The 23,676-nt window shown below is 43.4% G+C and overlaps 1 protein-coding gene across 1 annotated transcript; it reads right to left on the bottom strand.

Moving 5' to 3' along the window:
• Positions 1-21,151: 21,151 nt before the first annotated feature.
• On the bottom strand, positions 21,152-22,126 carry LOC133629659 (2-oxoglutarate receptor 1-like). Its single transcript, XM_062020536.1, has one exon. The coding sequence runs from the start codon at positions 22,124-22,126 to the stop codon at positions 21,152-21,154; it is 975 nt and encodes a 324-aa protein (XP_061876520.1).
• Between the last annotated feature and the right edge of the window lie 1,550 nt (positions 22,127-23,676).

The raw sequence follows: 23,676 nt of genomic DNA on the forward strand, positions 1-23,676 counted from the left end.
TGGCCACTGGCATTTTTAAAACTGAGGGACACCAGCTTACCCTCCTCTTGGGAAAGCTGTAACTACCCAACTGTCCATGCTGTCTTTCATTTAAAGAAGGTGCTCCTGTTGCATTTAGGTGCTTCTTCTTAAAAATACATGGGCAAGCCATGTCATAAGATGACAGAAGTGCCTAGTAGTTCCTCTTGGATTGGATTACCAAATCACAGACTCACAGAACTGTAGGGGTTGAAGGGGCCTCTGGAGATCATCCGGTCCAACCTATTGCTAAAGCAGATTGACATCAATCAGGTGACACAGGAATAAGTCCATGTGGGTTTTGAAAACCTCCAGAGAAGGAGACACCACAATCTCTCTGGGCAGCCTCTTCCAGTGCTCCCTCACCCTCACAGGAAAGAAGTTTGTCCTCACAGAATCACAGAATGGTGGGGGTTCGAAGGAAACTCTAGAGATCCCCCCCCCCTCCCCCCCCCCCCCCCCCCGCTAGAGCAGGTCTGTCTTGATCAGATCACAGAGGAACGTGTCCAGACAGGTTTTGAAAACCTCCAGAGAAGGAGACTTCACATCCTCCCTGGGCAGCCTGTGCCAGGGCTCCCTCGCACTTACAGGAAATAAGTTTTCCTTATGTTTAAATGGAACTTCTTGTGTTCCAGCTTTTGACCGTTACCCATAGTGCTGTCACTGGAGATAACAAAACAAAAGTACTACCCCATCCTTTTGACATACATATTTTAAATACTTGTAAGTATTAATGAAATTCCCCCTCAGTCTCCGCTTCTCTGGACTAAACAGCCCCAGTTCCCGCAGCCTTTCCTCATAAGGAAGATGCTCCAGTCCCATGATCATCTTGGTGGTTCTGCCCTGGACTCTCTCCAGAAGTTCCCTGCCCCTCTTGAGCTGGGGAGCCCAGAACTGGACACAGGACTCCAGATGAGGCCTCAGCAGGGCAGAGTAGAGGGGGAACAGAACCTCCCTTGACCTTCTGGCCACACCAGCAGGCCACACCATGTGCCTTTTACTCCTTATCCTTCACTGGACACCACAGAAAAATTACTCACCTCATCCTCTCAACATCCACCCTTTATAAGGTATTTATATTTATAAGGTATTTTTAAGTGTTGAAAAGGTAAACCTCTGGATGTCTTTAAAACAGCACAGTTCTTCCTCTGCTGGAAATGGAGATGTTTAGGGCACTACATCTTTCCCTCTTGGCAAGGTGTGCTAGCTTCAATGTTGGAGCTACATCCCCAATAGCTACCCAGTTTCTTCACCTAACATTCGCCATTGCTCAATATCATTGCTTTTGATGTGTGGATGGGAGGTAATTTTTTCTTGCCAAGTATCCTCTAATCTTGGGGAAAGTGATGATTTCAAACCATGTGCTAAAGATCTGGCACAGCCTGGAGGTATCTATCACACAGATAGATAGCAGCCAGATTAAAGAAAAACAGTAATTTGGGCTCAGTAACATGCCACGTAGAAATGTGATATCTAAACATACAGAAGTGGTAGCTTCATAGCACTGTTGTTGTAACAGTGTGCCAAATGTAAGGACATCTGTTTAAATAAAAGCTTTATCTTTGCACATTTTCTCCGTTCTTTGTAAAATTACATTGTTCTTCAGTTTCTGTCTTTTAATGAAACACATATAAAAGCCAAAGACTGAATGCTAAGGGTGATGACTGCAGAATTAGTATTTCAGTTCTAGGAAGAGGCTTTTGAAGTTTCTGTCATCCTCAAAAACTGAGAAAGTCAGGTCTCCTCAGCAGGCAAGACCTTACTGTGATGTTTGCTGCCTTGTTGCTCCTACTCTGTTTTCTCCCAATTTATTGTAAACCTGAGCAATCTAGTTCTAGCTGTGCTTTTTAGCAAGGCTTCCTGGCAAGAGTACTCAAGAGGGGAGAAAAGACTAAAAGACTTAAAATCAGCTGTGAGCCAAGCTGCTGACATGAGTGGGAGTGGAGTGAGTTCAGCACTCAAGAAAGCAACCTCCACCTCGCAGGCTCTGAAAGAACAGTTCATCTATGAAACAGTGAATAATAATTCCAGTTATATCACTGATTGTCCCTGGGGAAAGTTAAATATATCCTGCTCCTGATATCAGTGCTCCAAAGTTTGCTCTTTAATTGCACTTCTTGCATTTATGCTCAATAAAGCACTGATGCCTTCCCCAGAGTGAGTCAGGGAAATCAAGGAGGCCGGTCACTCCAGTTGCTTGAACAATAATCTGTACGGGGTCTTGCTTGCTGATGCTGCTAAGCCTTGTCAGCATTCTGCTCCCTGTGTCTCTCTGCTTCTGATGGAACCAAACAGAGGGAGAAAAGAGGGAAAACTTGCAGAATCAGTGTATTCACAGGGCACATCAGTCTACTTCTGTTGGTATTCTCAGATAGCATCTCTGTCTCCTGAGGCATGATTATCAGATAGCCGTTTACCTTCATGAGTTATTGCCTTGCTGGTTAAATATGTTTATGGACAGTTTTTGGAATGAGTTGAGGTCTCCTTGCTTGGAGTATAGCGTGATCACTGGAAGATGACTGTACACTCACCTTGCTCCAACACAAAGGAAGATGTGTTCACTCCTGTGCTTTTTGGGATCCTAAACTGGGGAGTGAGATCTTGGAAAGCAATGGTGATTTACCTGAGTGACCACTGAATGTCATAGTATCCTGCAGTGCTGCCACAGCCTCGTCCATCAGACAGCAGGAGAAAATATGATTTAAAAGTGTATCATGCTGGTGGAGCTTGTTATGGCCACGTTAAAAGCTGCAAGGATAAGCTGAGCTCTTTGGGTCTTAAAATAGGGTGGGGATAAGTATGGAGAAGTGTAACTACACATCTGGAAAAAAAAAGCCCACTCAACTTTGGCTTAGTTGAAATGGATGGGAGAGGGTGAGGGGGGCAGGGTGGCCTCTAGGCTGGGGGTTGCCTTCTGCTGGCCCCCACTTTGCCACAGAGAGGAGAAGGTGCATGTGGAATAAGACTCCCCACCAGGGCCTCATACCTTCTATCTAAGGCTGCTCCATCTTTCCCATGTCTTCTTTGGCAGCCGGGGACTGATAGCCAGCAGCTGTTACCAGGACATCACTTACACCTGATAGCACATGGCAAGCTGCCAGCTGCATCTGCTTGCTGAAACACCTCAGATATTACCTTAACATTGAAAAGAACAGATTCAAAACCTCACCTGTGCCAGCTGGAGGACCCAAGAAGACTGCAAAGCCCTGAAGGACAGTGACCATCCTGGCTGGAGTATGCAAAGTGTTTGTATATGCTGGGAAAGAGAGAGAGTCTTGTCATTCCTGCTGGTGATGCTCATGCCATGCACCTTGGAAGAAGGGCTGGGCAGCACACATTCCTCCTCCCACCCCTCCTGCTTCAGCAGCACTGACCTTTTCTATACCTACCCTTTTCCACCCATCATATCTCACACTCACACAGAGTCCCAGCTGTATACATGTACATGTACATATACATATACATATACATATACATATACATATACATATACATATACGCCAGTTATGTGTGCAATCCTCAGCAGTTCAGACTCTAAGCATTAATTCCTTCAATAACTGAAAACCAAAAAGGTGCTAAGCAAGGGCAACAAAACCAACAAGAGACAAGAGTATTGGGAGGGAACCTGCTACAGGAACATGTGATGCCAGCTAAGACCAGGGCAGCCAGGTCTGTCATCAGCTATGCTTGCATTACCCATCACAATAGTGGCACCAGCATGCATGATTGACCAGGCAGCTCCTCACATTTACCAGCATAGAGAATATGTGGTTCCCCCACCCTACAGGGGAGCAGAACTGGGCACATACCACTGCAAGTGCAGCTTGGCTCATAGGAGCCCAGTGAACTGCAGGGGACGCACCAGTGCAAAAACAGACCCACATTTTGTTGTTGATTTTGATCCTCTGGAATTTTAAAAGCAAGAACAGGATATTACACACCATAAAACTGTATCAAGAGATTGCTGAATGAAGCCTGTAACTTTTTGTCAAGCTATGAAGTGGCCTTTAGAAAGGCATCCAGCCTTGATTTAAACATCTTGACTACTGGGGAATCGACCGTGTCTGCACACCTCATTTAGAATCTCAATTAATTCAATTTCTGTTTCCTGCCCAGAGGCTGTTCTTGCAATACATTTGTTTGCTGAGTTAAAGAATTTTCTATTTCATCATGAAGTTACACCTAAAATGGGACTAACCCAACATAGCTCCTTTTTTGGTAAGCCAAATAGTATAGTCTTAGTATGCTTGCACCTATAACTGTGTTTTTAAACCTACATTCATCATCCATTTGAAGTGTGGGCATCCAAAGTGGACACTGCTGTCTGACAACAGTGCTGCTTGCAGGAGTACACAAATGTTCTTCTGTTCAGCACATGTCCTCCTGCTTTGCCTGAGGACTCTCTGAGCTCAATCACGTCCCTCTCTGAAGGCAGATGGGCCAATTTTATGGCTCCTCGTTGTTTTTTGATGCTGATGAGTGTCATGGTTTTGTGTGTAGCCGTTTCTGGTAATGGGGAAGGGGCTGTAAGGATGCCTCCTGTAAGAAGTTGCTCAAAACTCTCCCCAGCTCTGAGCCACTTCTGAGGCTGAGCCAATTAGATGCCTCCACGATGACTTTTTTTAAAGAAGCAGCCAGAAGAGGAGGATTCTTCCTGTTTCTTCTTGCACTATCCTTCCTTCTTTCTGGCTGGAGGTGGTACAGGGAATTGGAACAGAGAGGGAAGTGACCATGTGGACTCCAAGGTCAGTGAGGGAAGAGAGGAAGAGGTGTGCTCAACCAGAGACTCCCCTGCATCCTATGGAGAGGACTGGTGAAGCTGAGGTTTGTTTGCACATCGTAAAAGACCCCATGCCAGGGGCAGTGACTATGCCTAGAGGAGGCCGTGTCCCATATGAGGTACCCTGTATGGGCAGAAGTCGCAGCTGTTGGGAACCCCCACCAGAGAAGTTCGTTAAGGACTGTGTCCTGTGGGAGGGACCCAGTGTTGGAGCAGGGGAAGAATGCCAGGAGTCATCCTCATCTGAGAACACAGAAGTGGCAGAGCCCATCTGTGAGAGACTGACCACATTCCCCATTCCTTCCCCCCTGAGCCATTGCGGTGGGAGGAGCCAGAGATATCGGGAGCAGTGAGCTGGCCTGGGAAGAAAGGAGGGATGGGGGAGGGAGATCTTAAAGTGCTGGTTGTAATTTTCTCATCATCCTACTCCCTTTTTTACTTTTATTCTCTTCTGTTTCTTGTAGAATAAACTTTCCTACTTTCCTCTCTAAGTCAAGTACTGAAGTCTGTTTTGCCTGGAACTGTAATTGGCAGCGAGCCCTCCCTGCCCTTGTCTCAATCCACAACAACCTTGCTTATCTTTTTCCACCCATCTCGCTGGGGCCTCTGCCATCCTAACAAGGGTGGGGGTGAATGGGGGGCAGTGAACAAGAGATTGTCATGGTGCTTCATTGTTGGCTGGGAAAAAAATATAACTTCAGTGTTTCCCTGCTCCTCTGTGTGTCTGCTCCCCTCCCTATACTCCCTATCAGCTTGTGCAGGCTTGGCTTTTATTCAGACACCTGGGAGAGCTGCATCAATTGACTCCAATAGCAGAAAATCACACAGGTTGGGTTGTTTTCTGAGGTAGTTTTCTGCAATTATATGAGGGAAAGAGGCTCACAGGGGATCTGCCACTCACTCGCACAAGGCAAGTGACAGGAATAAAGGACTGAGTGGGGAAAGGGCATAGAGGATTTGTTCCCTCTTAATACCTGTGCATATGCCAAGCTGGTCCTTGTGGAGGAAGCCTGCCTCCTCCCAAGCTTTTAAATGCTGGAGGTACGAGCTTGGGAGCAGTGATACTAGGCCTTAAATGATACTTTTTCACAATGAGGAGGTCCTGGAGATAGATCTTAATTGATGAGCTGGCTGATGTTATTGCTAAGTCACTCTCCATGATTTTTGAATGATCACGGAGCACAGGTGAGGTGCCTGAGGACCAAAGGAAGGCCAATGACACTCCAGTCTTCAAAAGGGAAAAAATAGGAGGACCTGGGAAACTACAGGCCAGTCAGCCTCACCTCCATCTCTGGAAAGGTGATAGAGCAGCTCATCCTGGATGTCATCTCTAAGCACATGAAGGAAAAGAAGATTATTAGGAATGGTGAACATGGATTCACCAAGGGGAAATCCTGCTTAACCAACCTGATACCCTTCTATGAAGCATGACTGACTGAGTAGATGAGAGCCGTGGATGTCCTGTACTTTGACTTCAGCAAGGCCTTTGACACCATTTCCCAAAACATCCTCACAGAAGAGCTCAGATAGTGCGGCCTGGAGGAGTGGATGCTGAGAAAAATCAAGAACTAGCTGAATGACAGAGCCCAAAGAGTGGTGATCAATGGCACAGATCAGGTTGGAGGCCTATGGCCAGTGTAGTTCCACGGGGATCGGTTCTGGGGCCAGTCTTGTTCAACATCTTCATCAATGACCTGGATGAGGGGACAGAGTGTACCCTCAGCAAGTTGGCTGATGACACCAAACTGAGAGGACTGGCTGATTCCCCAGAAGGCTGTGCTGCCATTCAGCGGGATCTCGACTGGCTTGAGAGTTGGGCAGAGAGGAACCTCATGAGGTTCAGAAAGGACAAGTGCAGAGTCCTGGAGCTGGGAAGGAACAACCCCATGCACCAGTACAGGCTGGGGGTCAAATTGCTGGAGAGCAGCTCTGCAGAGAGTGACCAAGAAGGCCAATGGCATCCTGGTATGTATCAAGAAGAGTGTGACCAGCAGGTCAAGGGAGTTCCTCCATCCCCCTCTACTCTGCCCTGATGAGGCCTCATCTGGAGTCCTGCATCCAGTTCTGGCCTCCCCAGCTCAAGAGGAACTGAGAACTTCTGCAGAGAGTCCAGCAGAGGTTTATGAAGATGATCAGGGGACTGGAGCATGTCTCAGAGAGACCCAGGGCTGTTTAGCCAGGAGACAAGGAGACTGAGAGAGGACCTTATCAATGCTTATAAATACCTAAAGAGCGTATGCCAAGATGATGAGGTGAGTCTTTTTTCTGTAGTGCCCATTGACAGGATAAGGGGTAACTGGCGCAAACTGGAACACTTGGACTTGAGGAAAAACTTCTTTCCTGTGAGGGAGCAATATAACAGGCTGCCCGGGGAAGTTGTCAAATCTCCTTCTCTGGAGGTTTTCAAAACCCAACTGGACATGTTCCTGTACAACCTGATTGGACTAGATGATCTCTACACTCCCTTCCAACCTCTCCCATTCTGTAATTCTATGATCTTTGTGAAACAGCTATGTGAGCATTTCCAGAAGAGAAAAGGAACTGGTCGATTTTGCTAACAGGCCTTTTAAATGGGTTATGTATCCTTATTTTGCAAACGACTGGTCCCCCGTGGCAACTATGAGGTGAACAGTTCTATCTCCAAAACCAGATAACAAAAAATAGTGACAGCACATCACACTTGCACATCACTGTCTATAGAGACTTTCCCAAAGATTTTTGCAAAGATGTGCCTGTCCCCTTTCATATGTATGTAGAAAAAGTTGAAGTGACTTGTTCAGTGGCTCAGCAGTGCAGCCAGAACAGGATCCAGCTGACAGTGGGGAAGAACTAAGCTTTCGCTAGCTCATTTTTCTACTGCAACCTGCAGAAACCCACAGCGAGATGGTTTTAATCAGCCAGGCTTTTGATTGGAGCCAGGCACAACCTTGGGCAGCTGCAACAAAACCAGCTCCCTTCTAGCTTATAAATGCCGAGAAATGTCTCAGGCATCCTCTTGTGAGAGAGGATAATACATTGGATTGCACTGTCATCATCAGCTATTCAGAAAGCGTTCCATCTGGATCCCGTCTGTACAGAGCCCTCGGTGCTTTAGATAAGACAGTGATAAAAAAGATGAGTGTATGTTTTTGTGTGCGTAAAAGCCCAGCTTTCAGGGCATTAAATCTGCCTCCTTGTGAAGAATTTCTTAAGAACCGTATGTCAATTTATTATTCTTCGCTTCAACTCTGGATACTCGGTGACTGACTACTTCCACCTATTTGTTCCAGAATGGTGGCAGCTTTATTTAGGTGATAATAGGAGCACTGTGCTGGTTTATGAGGATGTAATCCAATTCCCCAGTGGATGAATACTCTCCAAGGCCTCACAGTTTATCCGGACGATCCAAGAAACTGAATTAGTGACCAGAAAAATACTGCTATTCCCGCTTATGTTGTTATGCTCCAGTTCTTCTGTATTGGGGCTAAATAAATGTTCAAAGTATTTGTGACATGAGAAGGAAGAGCATAGAGAGAGGATGGGAATGACAGTGAGAGCAGACTGGCAGAAGCAGCTGAAGCTAGGGATATTTTGTTTGTTGCCTAATTATTTCAGTAGTTTCTTGAGGATAGTCCATATCTTTCAGACCAGGTCTGTGCCTTCATCTAAAGTTCCCAGGCTCTGGGTTAGACACCAGCTAAGTAATTGCCACAGGCTCTAAGAGCTATGGGACAAAGGCTATTCACAACTGGCAAAGACCAATCTGTAGCTGAACATCCCATGAGATAGAAATGCTCTCTCTCTTGTGCTCTGCAGGTTCAGGGCTCTTTGCACATGGTGTGGCACAGGCTGACTGTTGGGGTATTTTTCCTGTGCTTTGCTTTGCTGTCCTGCTTGCTTTTGGTAGGTATCTAGAACTAGGTTTTTTGTTTGCTTTAAATATGAGGGGGTTGGTATAAATGTGCAGGTTGTATAACTATGCAATATGCAGCAAATATAAACACCTGCCTGGTGGCTGCATGTGGAAGCTGAACTTTGGAGCTCTCAATACTTTTGAGGTGCACAGGGTGCAGCTCAGGACTTGGGCCATAGTCTCTAGCTTGAAGGATGTTTACTTGACAAAAAATGCTCCAAGTGAAACAAGCTAGGAGTGAGACCAAGTTTTTACAGTAGGTACATGAGTTCACCAAATCTCCTTGTCTCTTAATGTATGTTACAGACTACAAGAAGTAATGCTGCTGAAAGTTGTCATGCTCCCTGCCTTGCTCAAAGGCTTTGTGCATCTCTACTGGCAGTAGTTGTGCAAGCCCAATAGGAACTGGTTTGGATTAGGTATATAAATGACAACTTACGTTAAGCACTGCATTGATGGCAACTGTATCTTAGGACCAGCTTGTTGCACATGATTGTGGAAGTGTTTTCTGCTTTTCTGCACACAGTGTCTCGTTCTCATCCTATCAGGCTTCTCAGCCCCTGCTGCTAGAGTCAGGTGAATTTTGAGATGCTGGAGGGGTTTGCCCTGTAGTCATTACAGAGAAAGACACAACTCACGTTTCAATACAAAGGTTCAGGTCAGAAGGGAGAAAATCTATAGGTGTCAACAGAGATGCCCAACACCTTGAAAAGAGTCTGCAGTGAACAATTTTGTGAGTTGGCAAAGTACTGAAATGCTAATCACAATCACCATTCATTTAATAAAAGATATAAATACGACCTTTTCCGGTATACTTAGATATTCATTCCTGGTTTGAGTATGGAGAATTGATTCTGGCCTCCTTTTTCCTTGAGACTGCTTAAATCCTAAGACTCACTAAGCCTTGACAGCCCTTAAGTCCTGTTGGGGTTGATATGAAAAGGCATTCAGTAAGTGTAGTGCCTTTACTGTTTAGTCATTACTTAATTGTGTTTATCAGAATTGTCAAATCAAAAACCTTTACTGGCTGAAAAAGGTCTATGATAAAATTCTTACCTATGTAATACGCACAGAGGTATTCACCTAAATCCCAATTCTGTAAAGCAGTTAGGTAAATCTCACTGACAATGGGATTAAAACTAGGTTTAAATATGAGCTGTTGTCCACAGTTACATAAGTGTAGTTGTAGCTTCTGTTTAGACCACAGATTTTCTTGTTTGGGCAGTATCGTGCTTCTCACTCATACCCAAGTGTTGGAGTCCAACATCAGTTTGTCCTAATCTGTTTCTTGTGACTGTTTTGGTCAAACTGTAATTTCAGTTTCTTACTGAAAGAAGAACTATCTGATCTCCCTGTTGCAGTAAGCAAGCCTGGTCATGGTACTCCAGTGTTGTGCTGGAGGGAGGCACCGTACCGAGGCACCAGATCTATTGTTGTCTTTATCTTCTGCTGGTGGTTCATTAGTACCTTTCAGACAAGCAGCAGTGTCCCAAATGGCTGGCTAGGAGTGCTTTGGAGGATTATTTCTTTTTTAAAAAAATAAAATTAGGCAATTCAGGGTAGCAGATGAATCATGAATTCTAAGATAGGATTCATTTATCTCTTGGTGACAAATCTATGTAACTGACATGCAATTCTTGGGGCAGACACAGGTGCTTATTCAAATAATAGTCACAGATAGAAGATATACATGTTAATTATCCTATGACAGCTGCAACCAGATTTAACAAAACATTTCTCCACCTAGGATAAGGTAAACAAACTCTCTTGCTCTGAGGGCTGCTTTTGGCACGGCACTTTCTGCACACCTGAGAAGCACATCTTCTGATGACTAGTGCTGTTGGTGATTGCAAAGCATATGTGAGGAACAAGTTCTGGTGAAGCCATTTAAAGGGATGAAAGAAGATCTTGGCACCAGCTGGGAGCTGTCCTTGATCAGTGGTCATCACTGCCCTGGTCCTTTTTCCATTGGTCTTTTCACCAAGTTTATAGTTATACTCAAATACACTGTCTCAGTGAGGCAAGAGCAGGCAGTGGTGACCCTATATCCATTGTCAATAGCCTGTGTCAGAAAATCGTCTACCAGACAAGTGAGGGTGACAAGCACATTGTCATATTTCTAAAGTTGCATACTTTGTGACAAATAATCACTGCCACAGAAATGAAAGCTGAATAGTAAGCAAATCCTCATCTTAAAATAAAAGGGATCACATGAGTATGCAAGCAAATGATGAAGGCAAACCTGAAAATGTGGGGCTCTAGGGAAAAAGAAGAGTTTCCTGGTGCATGACTTTTGCAGGGAGGGGAGAGATAAAAAATCTGATAGGGAGCTGGCTGGTGGCTGTCATAGCATCTGGGAGTAGTATGGTAACACTGCAGACCCTGCTGCCCTGCATGGACTGTGAGCTATGCCTATTTGCAACACACGCAGGCTGAAATCCCCTTGGTCTCACCAAACAGAGCCCAATGTCTGGGCTTTTCAGTATATTTTGAGGGTGATGTAGACACTTCCAGATACGTGCAGATATATAACCTGCAGATGTCCAGTTGTCTGGAAATGAGACTCCAGAAATGCTTCATGCCAGCTGGCTTCAGAGGAAACAAATCCCTTTGGGCATGGCTACCTCCTCCCACCAACTGGAGGCAAGACCAAATGGTAAGCTCAGACCATGGATTAGAACTGTGGATGGATGAAGAGAGGGATCTTCCTCCCCCATCCTTCAAGGGTACCTGCCTTTCTTCTCTGGCAGAAGGAGGGACTTAAATTCTCTGATCTGCAGGCACATGTTAGGTCCCGTCCTAGACAGATGGATTTCCTTTTGTGGCTGCAATTAACCCTGCAATCTGCTGTGCTGAGTTGCATAGTGTTCTTTTCAGCTTCTGATCTTACTGGAGCTTCCAGGATGGAGAATAAAATCCACAATTCTCTTACCAAAAGAACAATGTAAGCAAGATGGGAAAATTTGTCAGAATGACCTGTATTTATGAGCCCTATTGGATGTCTGAATAAACTTAGATTATGAAGAGCTAGGGCAGATTATTTGAAAATGGATCTTGTGAGTAGATAAGGTGCTCTCTAATCTCCTACTGATTTGTTTCTGTGGTTGGTAGGTGTGTGTCTAAATTTTAGAGGACAAAAGTAATGTTGAGTAAGTAATGCAGTGTAAGACAACTGGGTCAACAAGACACAATGAAGGCTTAATATCATGAGGAATTTCACATACATCCACCTATACCTCTCTCCTCCTTGTTTGTCTTTCAATATTTGTTTGAGCCACTGTGTTGCATTATCCTTGTGTAACTGGAGGATATTTTTGTATCATATCCTTTGATGTGGGCATTGCTGGAGTGCAATGGAGACAAGTTTTCAGCCGCGTCACTTTTTAGCTACACATGTCGCTTGGATATTACTGTATTAGGAATGAGCAGGTTCCACATTACTGCATTAGCAATGGGCAGGTTCCACAGGTGATGAAGATATCTCTCTAGCAGCTGTCAACTTGTGGGCTGCCACTCACTTTAATCTCCGTATCACCTACATTTCTCAGGGACTTGGCAGTCAATTTCACTGCTGGAAATCATACGCCTCAAAAGTTTCATGAAGAAATTTAATAGTTTGGTTGCATTACAGGGAGGAATCTCCCATAAATTGTACTTCTGAATTTCCTTAATATTTTTTAATACCCCATTTAGGGCATCAGTCACAGTGTGTCCCATCTCACAGCTATGGCAAATTAAAGTAATCTAATGAGAAATACTTTTTTTGGACAAGATCCTCTAAGGGCCGTTCAAAAAAGTTCTCCAGCGAACTCTGAAAGATTGGAGAGGCACAGAGCAGTGACAGTTCAAATGTGCAAAACCGGGATTTGGGCATAAGCAACCCCTCTGAACAACTTCTCTGGCTCTTAACTCTGTATGTGTGTGTGTGTGTGTGTATACACTTGCATATTTGTTGACACACTGGAGTCTTTCTCTTCTTCTCTTGTGATGTTTCCCTGCCTGTTTATTTTGTTTATTTTTTATGAACCTTGCAAAAGTTATGTTCATAACTATTCATACTTTTTTGAATCCATTAAGCTCAATTCTTTTCTGTTTCTTTTTCTTGTGATTCTTCATTTTTAGCTCTGGAAGGGGCTCCTATTATCCTTCTCAACACCCTTCTTGCTACTTATTGATGCCTAAACCCAAATCCTAGCAGAATCTCATCCCTTGATCTGTCCTGCACCCCGTCACCCAGCAAGGTCCCACCAGAACTCAGCTCACGCAAGTGAATCAGCCCATTAAATGGGATGTATTCCCCTGTGCATGTGTTCAGGACAGATGAAATGCTCCCTGAGGACTGGGGATGTGAGCAAAGCCTGCACCTCAACTCTCATGTTCCACATTTTTACTTCTTCGCAATTCCATTTGAATTGCATCATATGATATGATATCATTATTTTAGATAATTTAATAATTATATCATTATATTATATTACATTATATTATGTTATATTATATTACAATATATTACATTATATTAATAGTATATGTTCTCTCAATATATAGAATACATTTAGAGGACATATATAAGATATTCTATATTCTACTTGTCTGAAAAACTGTAGCTCCTCATTCGACAGGCATATGAATATAATAACCCAGTCTTCTTAAACCAGGTTATTTGAAGATGATGATGATGATGCAGAGGACATAGCAAAAAATTCACTAAAGTGGTTTTAAAAGCAGATAGGCTTTTTTAAATTGTCATAATATCAAAACCTGCATCCCTTCTTTTGTGCCAAACTTTTCATGTAGAAATAACAATTAACCTAAAGATGAGGTACAGTGGGCCAGGTTCATCACATCAAAGCCTGGCCATCTATGTCAGAAGTGTGGACACTTGACTTGCAGTGCAGGCACTTCTAGGGCACAGTTCATTGAACCCATCTCGCAGGGAGATTAATTGGACCCTCCAAGCTCTCATTTCTCCATGTTGACTGTAACAACAGCCTAGACAGCAATCTCACAGCTAGGCCTATATGTTATCTAAAGTTAGTTGAGGGAATTTTACCCACAATGACTTCTAAGAGAACAAGAATATTAAAAATAAAACAAAAAGAGATGACAGAGAGACACTTATTTTTCTCAGAGGATAAAAAAACCCAGTTCCTTTATGGTACGAAGAGCTAAAACAGTCAACTTAAGAGGGTGATACACCTCAATATAATGCGAGATGTGTGTTTAAAACTGGTCAAATGAGAATGCTCTTTGTATTCCAAGTACATCAATAAGCTTCAGCTGCTGGGATGGTGAGTCACGTTCGATTTTACAGTGCAGAAGTGAGCCACTCAACTGTCTTCAAATATCAATATCTTAACAGCAAAATTTACAACATTTACACAAGCAAATACCCCAGAACTGAATTGCCTACCCTTGAATACACATCCAAATCCATTTTAGTACAGAAGATTATCATTTATACTGCAGGCAAATACTGCTTGTTTCCGTGGCACAAAAAAATCCCTCAACTTGTAAATAGTCAGGTGCTACTGACATTATATATAAAATAAAACAGCATACTTAGGGACTAGTCTTCAAATCAATAGTAAAAACTTACTAATTTTTATATAGCAGAAAACTATACCTGAAAAATATAAAAACTTGAACACTGCGTCAGAAGATTTTGCTCATTGCTGCAATTACTTTTGTAGCAATTGCTTTTTCTGTCCTGAAAAGTGATTTCTGTTCAGCCAACTTCTGTCCCCAGCTCACACTGTTTTTGTTCTACGGGAGAGAAAAGGAACAAGTAAAATATGCATTCATATCCAAAGGGAGAAGCTTAAACACAACATAGCACTGTTAATTTTAAAGAGTTGTATTTTTGCATTAGGCACTCCTTCCCCTTGCTGTCCATCTGCTTATGTGTGTTTATGTGTCTCTGTACACACAAAGGATAAGTAGCTATGTTGTTTACATTTTAATGGCTGAAGCCCTTAATTGAATTTTCATAATGCCAGGAGGGCCCATTTGGGATTCAGGTCCTGCTGTGTAAATACTCACTAAGACATCTGCCCCAAAGAAGTTGTAACTCTAAGAGGATAAAATGTGCCAGGGGAAAGAATTAGGGAGAGATAAAGTGACTCTGGTTAGATGGGAGGATTGGTCAGCCCCAGGAACAGAACAAGCATTTGCACTTGCCTGGCATGCATTTATTGGTGAACCAGTAGCACCAATCCAGCTTTGTACCAGGCTCACAGCCAGATTGTCCCTCCCTCTTGTGCTGGTGGGTGGCAGGATGCCTTCAACCTCAGCTGAGCTGCATGGCAATATCACCCCCTCCCAGAGAAAATCCACCATGGAATAAATCAGTGTAAGGAATGAATTTTGCTGTTGCTGGACTTCTTTTTGAGGCAGGAGCCCTGCTTATTTCTCCATTACACATAAAAGGAAGAATGGGTATGAAGAAGATCTTGAGTCTGTCCTCAAAGGCACGTTGCTGTCAGGCAGGAAACCCCAAGGAGTGGCAAGCTCTGGTACATTTCCACATGTCAGTTTTCTGCATTGCTCTCCCAAAATACCAGCATCTCCACACCTAAAGTTCACAGAAACCCTTCTCTGGAGCCAAGGTGCCGGAGCCGTACTGAGAATCTGGCACCTGCGTTTGCTCAGGATGAGGAAGTTTGGTTTGCTCTGGTGACTCTTGCAGACATTTTCTGTCTGCATTCGTATTGGTTGTCAGCCCTGCTGGTTTTGGGACAAAATAGACCACCACTGCTGCTGTACTCAGTTCAGCTGAGTTAGTGGAAGAGAAACACGGTGGCACAAATGCAGCTGTTCAGTCTTTTCTGTTTCTCTCAATGTTCCATATCTCTGGTGAGGAATTGCCCAAGGAACCGGGACAGTGAGTTAAATGGACTTCTCTCTTATGTCTGCTAAAGTCACGTTTGAAGAGCAGTAGGAACTATGCTTTCTGTCACGGTTGTGGTACACAGCACTGAGAATACAAGCTGCATAAAGGGTGTGTTTGCCTGCTATACCTCCATTGCTGGATTTATGTAAAGTTCAGGATCCCCTAACATCCTTATTTCCTTCTACTATACCAAACTGCGATTTATTTTGGTGGTGCACCCATCCCTGTGATCCTGGCCCAAGATACCACAGCATTTGGGAAGGCTTTAGATAAGATTCAAAATTTCAACATCATTTGTGACTGATGCCTGAGCCTATTTCATGCTCTCAGCCTAGTATGTGTGCTTTCTTGCAAGTTAAGTCATCCTTGTCTCTGTTCCTCAGGGTTTGCATATGCAAATCCACGGGCAGCCACTGAGGTTAGTGTTTGAGTAGGTGGTTTTATAAAGTGCAAATAAAGTGGGGATATTCTAGATGGCTATTTGTGTTGGATTTGTATATATACAAAAAGAAGGGTTACTGGGAGTCATAGTTTTTAAATACAGGTTTTTTTCCTAAATACAGACACAATTGATAAATTGGCAGAAGCTTCTTTTGCTCCACTGCTGCTGCAAGACCAAGGAGCATTTTGCATGTCCATCCTTGTATGATTACACTTCCAAATGAAATGTAACCAGCTGAATCAATTTTGTGGGTTGCTCTACAATTTTTTTGTGGATAATGCCTTTCTTCCCTCCTCACAGATTTGCTGGGCATGTGGACCCATATCTCCTACTTCTTGTGGTATCTGCAGAGGTATCCCAGAGCACAGGCTGGCAGAGAAAAAAGAAAACAATATTAAAGAAGCAAAAGGAAAGGGAGAGTATGTCATATTCATTCAGAGACAATAAGTCTTGTTGTAGCTGAGATGAGATTTCCTTGCCTCCCCTTCCCCCATTTTGTTGTCCATTATGTGCTCCCATGCCTGTTGCACATACTGGCCTGCATTAAGTTCAGGCTGTTTGCTTAGATAGGCAACGATACAGAATCGAGCTGGAGGCCTATGGCCAGTGGAGTTCCACATGGGTCAGTTCTGGGGCCAGTCTTGTTCAGCATCTTCATCAATGACCTGGATGAGGGGACAGAGTGCATCCTCAGCAAGTTGGCTGATGACACCAAACTGGGAGGACTGGCTGATTCCCCAGAAGGCTGTGCTGCCATTCAGCGGGATCTCGAATGGCTTGAGAGTTGGGCAGAGAGAAACCTCATGAGGTTCAACAAGGACAAGTGCAGAGTTCTGCACCTGGGAAGGAACAATCCCATGCACCAGTACAGCCTGGGAATTGGCCTGCTGGAGAGCAGCTCTGTTGAGAGGGAACTGGGAGTCCTGGCTGCTAACAAACTAAACATCTCCCAGCAATGTGGCCAAGAAGGCCAATGGCATCCTGGGATGCATCAAGAAGAGTGTGGCCAGCAGGTCAAGGGAGGTTCTTCTCCCTCTCTACTCTGCCCTGGTGAGGCCTCATCTGGAGTCCTGTGTCCAGTTCTGGGCTCCTCAGCTCAAGAGGGACAGGGAAGTGCTGGAGAGAGTCCAGCGCAGGGCCACCAAGATGATCAGGTGACTGGAGTATCTTTCTGATGAGAAAAGGAAAAGTATCTAGGGCTGTTTAGCCAGGAGAAGAGGAGACTGAGGAGGGACCTTGTTAGTGCTTACAAGTACTTAAAAGGTGCATGACAAGAGGTTGGGGCAGCACTTTTTTCTGTTATTTCCAGTGACAGGACTAAGGATAATGGACAAAAGCTGGAACACTAAAAGTTCCACAAAAGGAAAACTTCTTTCTTGTGAGGGTGAGGGAGCTCTGGCACAGGCTGCCAAGGGAGGTTGTGGAGTTTTCTTCTCTGGAAGTTTTCAAAATGCTCCTGGACGTGTTCCTATGTGACCTGATCTGGAGGTCCCTTCCAACCTCTACTATTCTGTGTTTCTATGACTCTGTGACAGGCTTGGGCTGTCTTCTGGGCTCTATAAACACCCTAAAAATCATCATTTCCCTCTTTTTAGATGTGGGGTTCAAATGAAGTGTGTATGTTTTACAGGTGGCAAAACTAGCCTTGTCACCTTTTTCACTGGCACATCTGTGAAGTCCCCAAGCCCCATGTTGCTAACAGGCAATGCCTGACAATTGCAACTGTCATGCTGCTGACACCACCTGGATTTGTCTTTCAGTGGGTTTCTCCTGTGTTTATGTAAAAAGATTTCTCACTTACTTTCTTGGTTGTTGGAAGGCAACAGATGGAGAATGATATTTCGCTCCCTGACATTTTGTTGAGCCTTCTCTCTGCCTTAACTCTGCTTTCCGATAGCCAAGCCTTTTGTGGGGATGAAGCTGGTGTATTTGCCCAAGGAGTTAAAATGTCACCTTCTATAACTCCAGAGATGGCCTTAAACAGACCAGCTGGAAATCATCAGGAAAGCAGAGTCCCACCCTGCTGCAAAGATCTCCAAGTTCAGTCTAAAGTTGAGAGCAGGACATGTACAAGATGGTACACACATTGATCTCCCTAAGGCAGACTTATCATTTACTTTACAAAAGTGATCATTGTCAGTTACCTTACAGAGGGAATCATTTTAGGAACTGTCATTTTTATTTCAATTAATTCCAGGACTCAGAAGCCAGAAAAATTCTGTACTTGCTGAGAAAACCCAAATCATTCTTGTCCTCTTCTAGTACATTGTTTCCTCCTGTGCATCTGCGTGGGCAGGTGCTGAGATTACAAGTATGAATCTGGGCTTTTCCTGAGAACAGTAAACATAAGCAGTAAATGATCAGAGTATGAAGATTATTTAAGAACTGGTGCCCTACCCATGGCAGATGGAGTATACAGGCCTGTCCTTTACTCCTCTCCTGAGGGCAAACATATTAGAGGTTGTTGAAAGAAATCTCAAGGCTTTGCATTGCAGTGGTTCTGACAAACTTACAAGAACATTTAAAATTAAAGCTGAAAAGCTACTATAACTCTTAGGGATGGCAAATAAAATAATAGCAGGATATGAGTATGACTGAACTGTTCTATCTGTGGTGATTTGAATCTTATAATATAAGGATCACACTTTGCTATTGGACCTGACTGCCATGTCAGCTGGTCGCATTTCTTTACATTCTTTGGATGTTTGCCTCATGCAACGTCTCTCCAGGCTTGCTTTAAGAGAGCTTCCATCTTCACCTAAAGAGCTCATCCACAGTTTGATGATGGATAATAGTCACAGAGGAGACCATGCTGTGCTGTGCAGTTTTAGAAGTTAACCTTGATGAATACCTAGGGGTGGTTTAAAATCTAATGGGTTATTTCTGCAGGAAAATAGCTTCCTCTGCTTTCTGCTAGAACTTTTCCTTCACAGCCTATCTTCTACCCTACACCCTAAACACCGCTCTTATTTTCCCCATCTTGCTCTTTCCTACGTCAGAGATGGTTTCATATCTCCTTCAACATGCTTACTGCTTGCTATTGCTTGTTGTCTCAAAGCTGACCCTGAGAGAAGGGCAGTGAATGGGGTCCCCATGCCACAGAGGAGTCACAGGCCATTTGCCAGTCATTCAGGGATGTGCTTAATGCAAATGGTGGTATGGTGGTCACTTGAAGACCAGATCATGCAGAGAGGGACTGGGTAAGGAGAAGGGTTGTGTGAGAGCCTCATGTGTTGTCCATTAACAACAAGTATTTTGGAGTAGAAAATAGAAGCAACAAAACATGAAATAAGGCTGTTATAAAAACATATTGGAGGATTTACTATGTGGTCATACTTTTGGGCCCTGAATATTCTGTTGCTAATAGTTTTGTAGTGCTGTTGGCTGAGGTACCTTGGCTGGTCCTGGGACCTCTCTAGACAGTATCTGCAAGTATCGGATTCCCATTTCCCTGTGAGTCTATTTTTTTTCCCCTGTGAGAGAGCCAATATTGCCTGTCAGATGTGTTACTACCCAAAGCTGTTTCTCACCTGGTGGGGAACAAGCAGAGCTTCTCTGAGTAAATAAATGGGAAAAAAATGACTTTGTACTGGCTATGGAGTGCAGAGAAAGACTTGACGGCACTGGGAGATGAAAAACTGGACATGAGCTGGCAATGTATGCTCACAGCCAATTGTTTCCTGGTCTGCAGCAAAAACAGCATGGCAAGCATGTCGAGGAAGGTGATTCTGTCTCTCTGCTCTCATGAGACCTCACCTGCAGTGCTACATCCAGCTTTGGAATCTTCAGTACAAGACAGAGATGAACCTGTTGGAGCAGGTCCAGAAAATGGTCACAAAAATGATCCAAGGGTTGGAGCATCTCTCCTGACAGGAAAAGCTGAGAGAGTTGGGGTTGCTTAGCCTGTAGGAGGCTCTGGGGAGACCTGATTGTGGCCTTTCAAGAGTGTTGTGGTTTAACTCCCGCCAGCAACTGAGCACCTTGCAGCTGCTTGCTCACTGCCCCCCTTCAATGGGCTTGGGGGCAAATCAAGTACAAAAGAAGGTAAAACTCATAGATTGAGATAAGAACAGTTTAATAACTAAAATGGAATAAAATATAATAATAATAAGAATAACAAATATTATGATAATAGTAATGAAAATGGATATAACAACAACAAAAAAAGAGATAAGACAGAAATGTAACCCAAAAGGGAATTAAAAAAATATTCACAATGCAATTATTCATCATAGTTAGTAGTATGGAAAACCCTTATAGAAGTGGTCTTGTATTATTGCACCATTAATCTTACGGTGATCAGTAAAGGCACTGAAATGGGTCTTATTGTGCAAGCCCCTCTTTTAGATGCCTCTGGAGAGTGATCCATCCTTCTCTGTGCTAGAGCTGGCCCTCAGCTATGTAAAGGCAGGCATGACCATTTCGGTCTTTGTCTGATTTACTCACCTTTTGTGGTCAATGGAGAGAAACAGGCACTTCTAGGTCATGATTCATCTTGTCCAAATGTGGGCATCAAGAATAATTAGATGAATCACATTCTAAAACCGATTGTTTCTCCCCACTATAATGGGAAATTATAAAGAGTGGACAAGGTGATTAGTTTATATGCCCACATCTATCCTGTCAGCATCTCCAGGGAGGTGAGATGAACTTCCTATAGGTCTAAAACAGGTGTGATGAACTGCCCTCTGGAGAGTCTTACCGCTCTCCATTGCTTAGGAAAAAGTCAAGGGCTGTACCTATCTGAGTGTAGACATTTAACTTCTAAGTTACTTAAATGAAACAAAATTATTCCCACCCAGAATTTGTATCTGTCACTAATAAGCGACTGTTTTTTTCTGGAACAGTCTCCAAAAAAGGCATCAAGGATTCAGGAAGCAAATACATAGAAATTTCTGAGATGTCTCACATTTACATTTTTTAGTATTTTATTTAAAGGTTTTTATTTTCAATTGTAAGCTTTTTCTTTTGATGATCAATCTGTAGCTCAAAACACAGACTAGAATAGCTCTCCTTTGGCATTGGGAGAGTTAACCCAAGTGCTTTGATGACAGAGAGTTTGTGCCTGTCTGGTTGAAAGTAGGTTTAGACCTTTCCTCTGTAACTCTTTCATGGCATCAATCTTTTCTACTTCAAGTTCTTATTTGGCCAAAACTTGAAGAGTGAGAGGATCGCCTGCTGGAAGCTGTCTCCTGACACTACATAGAGCAGTAAGTTTCCAAAAGTATTTAACGCTGCTAAAGGTTTAGATAATACAAGCATAAAACAGATAATGCTCTTCAAGTGGCAGCTAATAGGTTGTGCTCGAAGCTCCAGCTGAACCCCTCGGAAGATGTGGAAAGGGAGGAAGCACACATAAAAGACCAACAAGAGGACAATGGTGAGTCTGCGAGCCTTCTGTTTGTAGAAAGCCCGCGTATGGAACCCTGTTGCCAAGGCGTAAATAATGAGCACGTAGCACAGAGTCACCGTCAGCAAGGGCAAGAAGAAGCCAAATACCGTCAACAGCCAGTTATACCACCGAGCAGTGACAAGGTCCTGAACAGAATCCAGGTCTGGGCACATAGTCTTGTTCCGGCTATTCCTTGTGGCAATCAAGATGGCCAAGGGGCTGATGATTGCCCCGGAAATCATCCAAATGACTACGGAAGTCACCACTGCCCATCTTCGCTTTTGAAGAAAAAAGCATTTAGTTGGGTAGACAATGACAATAAAACGGAAGATGCTGAAGCAGCTAAGGAAGATTATACCACTGTACATGTTGAAGTAGAAGCAAAGATGAACAATCTTGCACATGATGTCTCCGAAAATCCAGTTGTATCCGTTAATAGTGTAGTGTATAAAGAAAGGAAGAGTGGCTACATAGAATATATCAGTGACAGACAGGTTTAACATGATGATAGTGCTGTTTTTCCAGGGCCTCATTTTGACAAAGTAAACAAAAATTGTCACGATGTTCCCTGGGAAGCACACAAGGAACATTAGGCTGTAAAGGACAGTGATATAGAATTTCAGCTGCGAGTAATCTTCTTCCCTGCAGATTGTCGAAGGATTTGAGCAGTCTGGCAGAACAGTGAAATTGCTGGTGTTTTCAGGTGCCATGTTTGCAGAAATCTTCTTAAAGCTTTACAAAAATCAAATGTTTAGTTTTAATTGATTTGTTAGGACAAAGGCATTCAGTTAGATCTTTTGTTGCCGGAGTAAGTGTCCTACGCTTGACAAGGCATACAGGGAGGAAAAGGGTTTTGCTAACATAACCAGCTGTGACCAGGATAACCCCATTTGAATGTTTAATTTCACCTTTCTCTCTCCTTAATGTTTAATTTTGATAATGATTGATTTGTGTCTTTATTTAACCTCCTGTATTGAAGACAACAATTACTGCTTATCTGCAAACCTTTGGGAGTAGCAAGCACACCTTCAGAGAGTGTTTAGGCTGTTCTGCAGATCTCAGGACCTGATGCTCCTATAACCTGACAGCCATGGCTTGTTCCCTGAGTATGATCTTATTCCTTTGGAGTTATCAGAATATAAAACTAGAATAAATGCATTCTTTTTTTAAAAAAATTAAGCTTCATAGTGGCATAAGACTGATTTAAATGATTAAAGACTGCTTCTCAGAGCGGAGAGGGAATATGGAAAGCACAGAGTGAATGAAGGCACTGATCTTGCTTCCTATTTTGTGCAAATTGGAGCTAGATAGACCTGTCTCTGAAATGGTTTCTCATCTTCCACAGCCAATTTAGATCTCTCCATAGGGAGTTCAAGATGTAACCTTTCTTGGTAGTGTTCTAACCTGAAAGAATGGTAACCAAGGATGAAAATCATCTCATCTAACTTCAAGTATCAGAAAGTTGGATGATTAAAGTGGAGCCAGTCCTCCTAAGTTCCCCTTTATGATCCAGGGAGAGATGTAGGTTCCTCCAGGACATAATATATCTTCCTGTAGGTGAGGTTTCTGAGATAAATGATTTACTCTTTTGCCATATCCATCTCTTTCCGTTGATGACAAAGGCACCCCAGGGTGACTAGTTCAGCCTTGGATGTCTAGCCTTCGGGTATCTCAAGTGAGGCAAGAAGTGGGCCACTGTGTGTCTTCCGCATCTCAGGTGAACACCACTCCTCCAGATCCTAACCTAGTCCATCTGAGAAAAGTTACTTCATAAAATGCTAGACAAAAAAGCTCAAATTCTTCTCTCTCTTGTCCCAGAAACACAGTCTTAAAGCTAAGTTAGTTAGGTCTTCAAGACCTGTCTGGACACATTCCTATGTGACCTGATCTAGGTTGACCTGCTTCTGCAGGGGCTTTGGACGAGATCATCTCTAAAGGTCCCTTTCAACCCCTATTATGCTATGATTCTATGATTAAACATCCAGAATGAAGTCATTGCATTAAAAAAAGAAAAAGAGAGACAAAAGAAAAGGAAAAGGAAAAGGAAGAAGAAGAGGAAAAGGAAAAGGAAGAGGAAGGGGAAAAGGGAAAGGGAAAGGGAAAGGGAAAGAGAAATGAAAGGGGAAAGGAAAAGGAAAAGGAAAAGGAAAAGGAAAAGGAAAAGGAAAAGGAAAAGGAAAAGGAAAAGGAAAAGGAAAAAGGTCAGAATTGTGCTTTATTGCAGTCCTGGGAATCCTGTGCATGGAGTCAGTTTCTGATG

This window comes from Colius striatus, chromosome 1 (assembly GCF_028858725.1).
Source record: "Colius striatus isolate bColStr4 chromosome 1, bColStr4.1.hap1, whole genome shotgun sequence".
NCBI lineage: Eukaryota > Metazoa > Chordata > Aves > Coliiformes > Coliidae > Colius > Colius striatus.

Coding starts and splice junctions, on each gene's coding strand:
- LOC133629659 (XM_062020536.1), bottom strand. CDS start 22,126: ATGGCACCTGAAAACACCAGCAATTTCACTGTTCTGCCAGACTGCTCA.